This window comes from Octodon degus, unplaced genomic scaffold (assembly GCF_000260255.1).
Source record: "Octodon degus isolate 3935 unplaced genomic scaffold, OctDeg1.0 scaffold00045, whole genome shotgun sequence".
Classification (NCBI taxonomy): Eukaryota; Metazoa; Chordata; class Mammalia; order Rodentia; family Octodontidae; genus Octodon; species Octodon degus.
The window spans coordinates 10,425,213-10,437,508 of NW_004524621.1; the positions used below are offsets into that span (position 1 = coordinate 10,425,213).

The 12,296-nt window shown below is 41.0% G+C and overlaps 1 protein-coding gene and 1 pseudogene across 2 annotated transcripts in view; one reads left to right on the top strand and one right to left on the bottom strand.

Annotated features, from left to right (window-relative positions):
- Positions 1–12,296, bottom strand: part of Reck (reversion inducing cysteine rich protein with kazal motifs) — a 96,866-nt gene that overhangs the window by 27,769 nt on the left and 56,801 nt on the right. The window contains exons 9-12 of the mRNA XM_023716077.1: positions 9,199–9,378; positions 6,694–6,906; positions 4,464–4,600; positions 569–709 (exon numbers count right to left, since the gene is read on the bottom strand). Coding sequence (XP_023571845.1) covers positions 569–709; positions 4,464–4,600; positions 6,694–6,906; positions 9,199–9,378 — 671 coding nt within the window. The remainder of the gene's footprint in view (positions 1–568; positions 710–4,463; positions 4,601–6,693; positions 6,907–9,198; positions 9,379–12,296) is intronic.
- On the top strand, positions 9,595–12,292 carry LOC105742266 (annotated as a pseudogene). Its single transcript, XR_002821276.1, has one exon. The product of XR_002821276.1 is annotated as an alanine--tRNA ligase, cytoplasmic pseudogene (transcript).

Here is a 12,296-nt window from a genome sequence, read left to right on the forward strand (position 1 = left end):
ATATATATATAGCCTACCATGGCATAAGGCCCTGGGGTTTACTCCCTAGCAGTGAAAAAACACAAAACAAAACAAATTCCCTTATAATCACAGGTATGCCAAAGATAACTCCTATAAACACTAGCACCGCCTATCCATATTTGTCCCATACCTTGTGATAGTGTATATCTAGATGTCACCGAAAAGCCTCATGTACTCATAGGTGGGGCTCCTGGGAGGTGACTGGATACTGGGGTGTGATACTTATCAGTAGTTTACTTACTGATATGTTTGTACGTGACTTGTCAGAAAGCAGGATCTGGTCAAAGAAGAAGGTGACTGTGAGCAGGGGCTAAAAGTATTTACCTTGTCTTGTTCTTCTTTCTCTCTCTCTGTTTCCCACTGCCATGCCCCTCTGCTATCTACAGCTCTGCCTTAAAACCAGCTGACTATCGACTGAAACATCTACAAACTGTGAGTGAAAATAAATCTTTCCTCTTTTAAATTATGGATGTCAGGTATTGTGTCTCAGGGATGAGAAAGTAACTAAGACACACACACACACACACACACACACACACACACACACCTTGAATGCAAGAATAGGGAAGGCAGGGCTCTCCAGATGGACACCCTTTCCGGTTCACTTCACAGAGCTCACTGGCTGGACAAGGATTTGGGTTACATGGATGAGTTACTTCTTCTACAATATTACCTAAAGTACTGGGCTCTGGGGGGAAAAAAGAAAAAAACAAAAACAGATCAGTTTAACCAACTTGAAAGAGTAATAAATGTCTGTAAGTTATCTAAATTAATTATAGCTGCAATAAATGAAGAGCTTCAGGGCATAAAGTGAGGCCTGATTCTAATAAGCTAATAAAACATTTAGATTTTTTCATAATTTGTGAATTTAGTATAAAAATACATGCATTTATTTATTTATTTGGTCTCTACAACATACCAGACACTAAAGGTATGTTGTTGAACAAAACAGATAAGCCTTTAATGTAAGCATTTATATCTGGTGAAGAAATAGACAATAAATATGATATGTATAAATAAAATGAAAAAGGAACCCTTCTCCACTATTGGTGGGAGTGCAGACTGGTACAACCACTGTGGAAATCAGTATGGAGCCTCCTCAAAAAAACTAGGATTAGAGGTCCCATTTGACCCACCTATATACCTTGTGGGTATTTTTCCAGAAGAACTGAAAATATCATACCACAGTGACATATGTGCACCCATGATTATAGCAGTGAAATTTGTCATAGTTAAATCTTGGAACCAGCCCAAATGTCCACCAACTGAGGAATTGACAAAAAAGATGCAGCATTTTTATACAATGGAGTATTACTGAATTATAAAAAAGATAAACTTGAGGTTTTTATAGGTAAATGGATGCAACTAGAGGCCATACTCAGGTAAAATAAATCAGACCCGTATGTGTAAGCATTGTGTTGTCTTCTAGCATAAGAACCTGAAAGAGTAAATAAAATCTGAAAAGTACAATATATATGGTGAAAGGGAAAGAAACTGTTCAAAGGAAAAGAACAACTGGGATGACAGAAAGGAGAAAAAGAAGAAAGAAGAAAGTGAGATACAAATATATCTATATACACAGGATGGCTTAGATAATTGTACTACTGATTTCTGCGGGTCTATTAAAGGAGCAGTTAATACTTATTTTTTTTCTCTCTCCTTTTTAATTTTTTAAATAATTTTTAATCAGTTTTGCATGCTTACATCTGATAATCTGAAAAACTAATTTGAAGAAAACAATATGCAACATAACATCCACTGTTGAATTCTTATCATTTTGTTTAGTGAAATTCTGTATCATTTTTAATTTTTTTTAAATGTATTTGGTTGTTACAGGGTCTCACTATGCAGCTCAGACTCATGGTGATCCTTCTGCTTTCAGCCTCTCCAGCCGTGGAGTTAGCCATGGAGTGTGTGCCACCATGCCTGGCCTCTGGCTGGGTTACCCTGCCGTGGGGGTGGGACTGGAGCGGCAGGTGGTGCCAGGGATCAAAGAGTGATCCCTGTGCTTGCCTAAGCTTGGCTAAGCAGGTGCTTTAGTTTGCTGAGCTATCTCACTGGCCCCACTGGTTGTTTTTTTTTTTTTGTTTGTTTGTTTTTTGTTTTTTACTATTTTTTATTCTCCTAAAAAAATAGAAGCGAAAAAATCCAAATAAATAAATAAATAAATAAAGTAACTATAAGTGTTATAGGATGGATGGAAAGTGATAGGTATATTTTGGACATGGTGATAAATAGTTGTTTATGCCTAAGAGGGATAATTTAGCATGCTTTATTATAAATGATAATTTGTTATGTTAATACCATACAGGGGCTGGGGAGATGGCTCAGTAGACTAAGCGCTTGCCTGGCAAGTGCAAGGGCTTGAGTTCAATCCCCGGTTCTGCCAAAAAAAAAAAAAAAAAAAAAAAATACCCTACATACCATGATTACATTTAACTTCTGAAATTATCACTAAGGAAGAATCTCACTTAAAGTATGTGTGATATTTAAACAGTACTGAAATTAAAGTAAAATTCTTTAATTTTTCTCTTGTTGAAAGTTTCCTTCTATCATTTTTTAAAAACATATATGGTAAAAAAACAAAACAAAACAAAACAATATATGGTACAGGGTCTCACTCCACAGTTTGGGCTTGTTGCGATCCTCCTGTTTTCAGCCTCCCCAGTGCTAGGATTACAGCATGCACCACCATGCCCAGTTTCTGTGGCCAACTCAGAGAGCCTGGGGGTGGAGCCAGAGTGGCATGCGGTGCAGGGGATTGAACCCCAGTGCCTGCACTTGCCTAAGCAGACACTTAGTCTGCTGAGCTATCTCACCAGCCCAAAAGTTTCCTTCTACTACATAATAAAAATAAATAAACCAAGAATGGTGAGTTAAATTAAAATAAAGTTTACTTCTACACATATATCTGACTGCTATAATAGTCTAGGATTGGAAATATATTAATTTTGCTTGTTTAATTTTAGGCCACAGTGAGACTCTAACAGAGACAGAAGGACTCTTGGAATTATCTCACCCAGCCCATTCAATCCACACATGGAAAATCTGAGACTCAAAGAAATGATTTGCTCAAATTCATAGAGGTCTAAATTCCAGTCTAATCCTCTCCTTTTTGATACTGGTTGCAAGGTTAAGAGACATAGGTTTTGGTTTTAAGAAAAGGGACAGATAACACCAACTACAAATTCAGCATCTATTTCCCTCTTCCTGCTTACTGCAAGATTCTCAATTTTACTCTGGGTGGCAATGGAAACCCACAGCTAAAGATAACATTTTCCAGTTTTCCACATAACCAGGAGTGGTCAATGAGATTAAGCAGTTGTTGTTCACTTTGATCCTTTCCTTTTGCATCTGGAACTATAATATGGCAGACAGAACTCTAGTAACCACGTTGTGTTAGTAAGAATCCTTTAAGTAAGGAAGTGGAGAAAGAAAAAAGGAGTCTGGATTCCTCATGCTGTTAGGGAGCCACCATAACAGCCCTGAACTATTTCTTTTAGTTTCGTCTGCACTTCTGTAATTAGCAGTTGAATTTAATCCTGATACAGAAAAGAAAACAAGTACCATAGGAGTTGACTTTACCAGCTTCCTTTCCAGCAAGCTCATCACACTAATGCCCCTGCTGGCAGCCTAAACACCTCCCTTAACTATTGAGTATATAGTTTTAGTTCTATGTGTTATATACTTGGCCTCCATTAGGTAATCATATTGCTGCTGAGAAACTCAATTCCCAAATCCCTCCATGAGATACCAACTTGCTCTGTAGCTCTTGGGAGGTGTATGTGACAGAGAAGCTGTAGTAGTGGCATAAATTGCTTTTCTTTGTACTAACCCAGACAATCACTTTTTACTGTCTTTTGGGTAGGTAAGTGCAACCAAGCCTAGCTCAGGTACACTGATATTCTGATGACAAAAAGTTGAATACTCCCTCAGGGGAATTCCAGCTTCTGGTTACCTCGTGGCAAGGAGACAGCATGATATATGGGAATGCTGGCCCCTGATTCACAGCTTGGAATTCCTGATCGCTAACAGTTCACACCTCCTCAGGCTATCACTTCTGCTTACAAATTTTAGGATGATAACATTTTCCCGGGTGAAAAAAGCCAAATAAGTAAGAGTCTGTGACTGATTCTGGGTATGATGGTACACATCTGTATCCCAACAGTCCAGGAGACTGAGGTGGTCAGGTCTGGTCATTTTAATGATTTAACAAGACCCTGTCTCAAGATAAAATTAAAAAGAAGGGCTGGGATGTAGCTCAGTGCAAAGGGCTTGGGTTCAATCTCTGGTACCAAAAAAACAAAACAAAACAAAACAAAACAAAAAAGTGAGCAAGATGGTTGCATTGAAACACATGTTCTCAAAAGATAGAGAGCGAGGACAGAGGTTGTAAGACAAGTATTTGAAATTTAAAATCAAACAAAAAAAGCAGTACTTACTGAGGTATGTATCTAAGGGTATACAATTCTCCAGGTCATCTGTAGGTGACAGAAGCTCACAAATACTTTCTGCTGTGTGATCTTCAGGAAATTTGTCCTGGTCTCCACATTTTTCAAGAATCTCCACACAATCTGATCTTAATAAAAATGCACACAGGTTTAAGTTTAAGTAACCACCTTGTATTGTTTAGTTAAAATCATTTCTGTGTTTAAAGCTTTCCAAAAAGTGAGTTTCTTCCTTGACCCCACCTTTGTTTTTTAAGGCAGGGTTTTTCTTTGTAGCTCAGGCTAGCCTTGAACTTGTGACAGTTCTCCTGCTTTAGCCTTTGTCAGTACTGGGATTTATAGCCATGCACTACTGTGGCTGGCTCTTGTAAGTTATGTTTTGCAATTGGTTAGGTCTAAGTGTGAAAGAGAAAAGGACTCACAGTGAACCTCAGTTAATAGGAAATTCAAAGCAGCCCATGCGTTTTCTTAACTGAAATCACAGGCCTTGCTTGAATTTTATACTTAGACTTACTGTTCCTATCATCAGTGTGGTTTTTCACCATCTTTGAAAGGAAATTAGACTAGTCTGATTTGAGCTTAGTAAAATCATATATCCTTACTTTCAAAACTGACTCTCACAGAGGAGAAGTTCAAAGTCACACAATTTGTGATAAGAGTAGAACATATATTTTGTGATTTAAATCTCTCAGGTTTTACAATTAAAGCTGGCTAAATTTTATTTTTATTTTCAACTTTATATTAATATTCTTGATTTATACATCATTTAAAACTTTGTTCAGGTGTTGGAATAGGTTAAAAGACATAGATTTGTAGACATCAAGATGTTTAATGTGAAAAATGAAAGCTAACAAGCCACAAGCTTCAATTTGTAATATGTGTTTTGAGTTTGCCACAACATGGTACCTTGTTTAGTTTAATTTTTCTATGCATCTTATAGCCCAATGTGAAATGTAAATGAATAAAATACCTCATTTCTTCCAAAAGAAAAACAAAATGAACCTTATGCTTTTGTTCTCTTTCCTCTTTTCTTTTTAAATTATCTTTTTAATTATTAATAATAAGGTGTTGGCATATAACAACTGCAAAGTCCAGTACTTTAAAATTTTCTATTCTTGAATGGGGACTTTTTTCTATACTGAATCTACTTCCTACTTGTTATCTCCTGCTGGTCACTCAATAGTTCTATCTTGGGATCTTTCCTATGTAGCATGTCAGAAACCAGGCCTAGGCCTTGTTTAAGGTTGAAATAATCTGAAATGAATCATCAAATGCCTAGCAATATTTAAACCAGATACCAGCAATTTAGAAGCTAAATATTAATTTTGTTTTAGAAAAGCTTTAAAAAAAATACTTGAATACAGCTGACAGATTACTGTGCAGTTAAATACTTTCAGTTTCACCCACCAGAGGGCTCCCATCTTTACTTTATCCTAGATTTCCTAAGCAAACCGTTCTTACTAGAAACAGGCCCTAAGGATGCATGCATGAGCTCACTCAGCAAATATTTTTCAAATATCTATTGCATGACAGGATTATGCTAATATTTGGAGAGGAGAAAAGGAAGATGATAAAAGTAAAAGGAAACAAGGAAGAATAAACTCCTTAGAGAAAAATCTAACAGACTATAGAACAAGTACATACCTTAAGGTACAAAAATAAATGGAGTGTGGTGGTACACGCCTGGAATCCCAGCACTCTGGGAAGCAAGGATTGCAAATTTGAGCCCAATTTAGGCAACTTAGTGATTTAGCAAGGCCCACTCTCAAATAAGAAGAGCTGGGGCTATAACTCACTGTGAAGACTTTATGTTCAAATCCTGTGTATCACAAAACCAAACCAGAAAAATTAAAACAAAAAGCTGCATAGAGTTGCATGTTGAAGGCACTCAGAAAATGCTTCTTGAGCTAAATTCCCAAAAGAAAACACATTTTAAAGTTCTACAGGAATCTGAACTAAGGATACATTATTATGTGCTGGGTAAACCTGAGAAGACTCCACAAGGAATGTCTGGTATTTGAGAGCAGCTAAAAGGAGCAGGCAGTGAGCAAGCTGGTATGGAGGAAACAGGAAGTCAAGCAGAGGAGGGAAAAGTAGGAAAGCATTTGACAAGTGGAAGGTGACAGGAAAAGGAAAATGGGCAGACAAAATTGTAAAGACACACTTCAGGTAGAGAATCAAACCTGGAGTTTTACTTGCAAAATATATAATGAGAGAAGCTTACTTGCAAATAATACTTCCCCGAGATTTACTGTGGCAAGGTTTAATCTGCAGTGAACAAGCTATTGCCTTCCACATTTCCGGCTGACACTTCTTAATATCAAGAACAGGTATGTTGATAAATGGCATCTTTATACTTCCTTTCTCCCACAGCTTCATGTCATTCATGGCTCCTTGATCTGACTGAGCATTACAACTCCTAAAAAGTTCTGTTGGCCTAAAAAACAAACAAACAAACAAACAAACAAACAAATCCTCCAAAACAAGAGATAATAAGCAATTATTTGCTAGAGAAAAGTAATGTATGTTTCCCTTTTAAAAGATTTTTGTGAAGCAATTTGAAAATTCACACAGTTCGGGCATGGTGGCACACATCTGTAATCACAATGCTGAGGAGACAGGCAGTGGGATGGTTGTGAGTTTGAGGCCAGCCTGGCTATATGATGAGTTCAAGACCAGCCTGAATTACAGAGCAAGACCTTGTCTCAAAAAGACAGACACAATAAATACATGGCAATTTGTTTACTCTAGGGGTTTTCAAATTTTTTGGTCTCAAGACTCATCTACCTTCTTAACATTAATGAGCTCTTGCTGGTGATAGAGCACACCTGTAATCCCAGAACTCTGGAAGCCAGGCAGGACAACCACAAGTCCAAGCCAAGCTTGGACAAGCTGATGAAACGGGACCCTGTTTTAAAGAAAAATTTAAAAAGGGCTGGAGATATAACTCCGTGTAAGGACTCTGAGGTGCAATCTTCAATACACAAGAAAAACCAATTTTTGAAATATTGTTTTCATTACCATGCAGCTGGAAGTGCTTTCCAGTTTTTTTTTTTTTATGATTTCTTCTTTGTTTCACAGATTATTTAGAGGCATTTTGTTCAATTACTGAATATTTTGAAGCATTTCCATATATTATAAATTTTCATTGATTCCTCAATTTAATAGTTCCTCAAACTAATAATTTATTTTGGGGGGAGGGTCCTAGGGATAGAACCCAGGACCTTGTGCTTGCCAAGCTGGCACATATCTGCTGAGCTACTTCCCAGACCCTTGAATATTTTTATTTATTTATTTATTATGTATTTGGTAAGGGTCTCACTACACAGCTCAGATTCATAGCGATTCTCCTGTTTCAGCCTTTCCAGCATTGGGATTACAGGTGTGCACCACTGTGCCTGTCTTGGTGGCCAGTTCAGCACGCCCAGGGGTGGGGCCAGGATGCCATGTGGTGCCAGAGATCAAACCCTGGTCCCTGTGCTTGCCTAAGCAGGCACTTTGTCTGCTGAGCTATCTCGCCAGCACTCACTTGAATACTTTAAATGGATACTGTATTAACTATTAAAGTAAATACCACACAACAATAGTATTACAAACTTTCTTCTGGCCCAACTGAATGAGTCTCTTCCCTCTGCCCTCTGGATCTCAGGGTGGCAGTTCTCTTCTGATCTAAAGATGCCTCAATAACACTAGTCTCTTCTTTCTTCTTCTTCTTTTTTTTTTTTTTTTTTTTTTTTTTGGCAGAACCAGAGATTGAACTCAGGTCCTTGCGCTTGCCAGGGAAGCGCTTATTCCACTGAGCCATCTCCCTGGCACCTTAAGTTATCTTTTTTTTTGGTGGAACCAGGGATTGAACTCAGACCCTTGCGCTTGCCAGGGAAGCGCTTATTCTACTGAGTCATCTCCCTGGCCTAGTCTCTTCTTTAGAAACCAACCCTCTCTGGCTTCTCTCAAAAAGAGTTCTAGCCTGTGTTCTGAATGCCTGTCTTTCTGTTTTCTTCAATTTTTCTCAGCCATTAGCTGGAAATAAGTTCATATCTTAGTTCTCGGCTCCTTAGTTTTCTTGCTAGTTTCTTTAGGAAAAAACTCATTTGAATTGTAAAGAAATATTATTGTATGAGATAGGAGTCATGGAGCAGGACCCTCAACCAGTATGAAGGTCTTTCAAAGCACTCTGTCCTCAGGAGTACATCTGGGTGATCTAACAATTTACAATTATTTATGCTTCAATGAATTGTTTCCCTAGTGATGATGGAGTAGAAGGAAAAAGGGACTAAAGGCAGAGAAGAGTCTCTAAATTCCAGAAGATTGAGGCATCTTTAGATTAGAAAGAACTTTGTAATAGTGCTTCCTTTCCCAGAGATGATTTAGCAGATGGAAGATAACATTTAAAGATGAAATCACACACAAAAAATTTTTTTGAGGGGGCAGTATTGGAGATTGGATTAATGGCCTTCACACTGAACCATGTCCCCAGACCTTTTTTCCTTTCTTATTTTGGGACAGGGTCTTATTAAGTTATAAAATTGTCTAGGCTAGGCTTGGACTTTCAATCCTGCCTCAGCCTCCTGGAGTTCTGGGATCATAGGCATGTACCACCATGCCCAGCTATAGTTTCCTTTTAACCCAGCAGGAAAAAAATCAGAGTAAAATGGTATTTTTATTTACTTAATAACCATATAATTAATGATAAAATATTTCTATTCCATGTATAATAATTTATTCCTACCTGTTATTAAAGTTAGTACAATAAGTAAGATTTCTACAGCCCAGCTGGCAAGGTTCCCGGACATCTGCTAGACAGGTCAACATGGATACTTCCACTGGATTATATTCACAAAAGCGGTCAAATTCTTGCCAGCTCTGTGTATTGCCCCAGCTCATACTATAAAGTTTAGTGCACAGTTCCCTGAAACAAAAGCAGAAGCATACAGATAGACTAAAGGAATGAAACTCACATTCTTTTTTTTTAAAATGTATTTGGTAGAAGGTCTCACTATACAACTTGTAGTGATCCTCCTCCTTTTAGCCTCCCAAGCACTATCTCACCAGCTCTATCTTATATATTTTCATTGTTAATTTTTTAACCCTTAAGTGTAACAGACAAATGACAATATAGGAGTACTAAAGGAGGAGTTAGGGACGGAGGTCTCCCAGGAGGCGGACGTTTCTTGAGACCCCTGCTGGTCCGGGAGAGCGGCTGGGACTTGCGTTAGTTCTCAGGGGTGACTTTCAAGATGAACTCAACTCTAACAGCAAGTGTAATCCGGGAACAGTTTATAGATTTCTTCAAAAGAAATGAGCATACCTATGTTCACTCATCTGCCACCATCCCATTGGATGACCCTACTTTGCTCTTTGCCAATGCAGGCATGAATCAGTTCAAACCCATCTTCCTGAACACCATCGACCCATCTCACCCTTTGGCAAAGCTGAGCAGAGCTGCCAATACGCAGAAATGCATCCGGGCTGGGGGCAAGCACAATGACCTAGATGACGTGGGCAAAGATGTTTATCACCACACTTTCTTTGAGATGCTGGGCTCCTGGTCTTTTGGCAATTACTTCAAGGAATTAGCATGTAAGATGGCTCTGGAACTTCTCACTCAAGAGTTTGGCATTCCAGTTGACAGACTCTATGTTACTTACTTTGGAGGGGATGAAGCAGCTGGCTTAGAACCAGATCTGGAATGTAAACATCTGGCAAAATTTGGGGCTGGATGACACCAAAATCCTCCCTGGCAACATGAAGGATAACTTCTGGGAGATGGGTGACACAGGCCCATGTGGTCCCTGCAGCGAGATTCACTATGACTGGATTGGTGACCGAGATGCTGCACACCTTGTCAACCAGGACGATCCCAATGTGCTCGAGATCTGGAACCTTGTGTTCATCCAGTATAACAGGGAGACGGATGGCACTTTGAAACCTCTTCCCAAGAAAAGCATTGACACGAGGATGGGGCTGGAGTGACTGGTGTCTGTGCTACAGAATAAGATGTCCAACTATGACACTGACCTCTTTGTTCCCTACTTTGAAGCCACACAGAAGGGCACAGGCGCCCGTCCCTATACTGGGAAGGTTGGGGCTGAGGATGCTGATGGGATTGACATGGCCTACAGAGTGCTGGCTGACCACGCTCAGACCATCACTGTGGCCCTGGCTGACGGTGGCCGGCATGACAACACAGGGCGAGGGTATGTGTTGCGACGGATTCTCCGCCGGGCTGTCCGATACTCCCACGAGAAACTCAACGCCAGCAGGGGTTTCTTTGCCACATTAGTCGACGTTGTTGTGCAGTCCCTGGGAGACGCATTTCCTGAGCTAAAGAAAGACCCAGACATGGCGAAGGACATTATTAATGAAGAAGTGCAGTTTCTCAAGACTCAGCAGAGGACGTCGCATCCTGGACCAGAAAATTCAGAGCCTGGGAGACTGCAGGACCATTCCAAGTGACACTGCTTGGTTACTCTATGACACCTATGGGTTCCCAGTGGATCTCACTGGACTCATTGCTGAAGAGAAGGGCCTGGTGGTAGACATGGATGGCTTTGAAGAGGAGCGGAAGCTGGCCCAGCTGAAGTCTCAGGGCAAGGGCGCAGGCAGGGAAGATCACATTATGCTGGATATCTACGCTATCGAAGAGCTGCGGGCACAGGGCCTAGAGGCCACGGATGACTCCGAAGTATAGCTACCACTCAGACTCCAGCGGTGGCTACGTGTTTGAGAGTGCAGTGGCCACAGTGCAGGCTCTGCGGAGAGAGATGTTCGTGGAAGAGGTGTCCACGGGTCAGGAGTGTGGAGTGGTGCTGGACAAGACTTGTTTCTATGCTGAGCAAGGGGGGCAGATCTACGATGAAGGCTACCTGGTGAAGGTGGACGACAGCAGCGAGGACAAAACTGAGTTCACAGTGAAGAACACTCAGGTGCAAGGAGGGTATGTGCTACACATAGGCACCATCTATGGCAGCCTGAAAGTGGGCGATCAGGTCCGGCTGTTCATTGATGAGCCCCGGCAGAGACCCATCATGAGCAACCACACAGCCACCCACATTCTCAACTTTGCCCTGCGCTCAGTGCTTGGGGAGGCGGATCAGAAAGGCTCACTGGTCGCTCCTGACCGCCTTCGATTTGACTTCACTGCCAAGGGAGCCATGTCCACCCAACAGATTAAGAAGGCCGAAGAAATCGCTAATGAGATGATTGAGGCAGCCAAGCCGGTCTATACCCAGGACTGTCCACTGGCAGCAGCCAAAGCCATCCAGGGCCTGCGGGCTGTGTTTGATGAGACCTATCCTGACCCTGTGCGAGTTGTGTCCATTGGGGTCCCAGTGTCCGAGCTGTTGGATGACCCCTCAGGGCCTGCTGGCTCCCTCACTTCTGCTGAGTTCTGCAGAGGAACGCATCTGCGGAACTCAAGTCATGCAGGAGCTTTTGTGATTGTGACAGAAGAAGCTATTGCCAAGGGTATCTGCAGGATCATTGCCATCACAGGTGCTGAAGCCCAGAAGGCCCTCAGGAAGGCAGAGAGCTTAAAGAAATCTCTCTCCACCATGGAGTCCAAAGTGAATGCCCAGACCACACCAAACAAGGATGTACAGAAGGAGATTGCTGACCTTGGTGAGGCCCTGGCCACCGCGGTTATTCCCCAGTGGAAGAAGGATGAACTTCGGGAGACTCTGAAATCCCTAAAGAAGGTCCTGGATGACCTAGACCAAGCCAGCAAGGCTGACCTCCAGAAGCGAGTGTTGGAGAGGACAAAGCAGCTCATCGACAGCAACCCCAACCAGCCCCTGGTCATCCTGGAGATGGAGAGTGGTGCCTCTG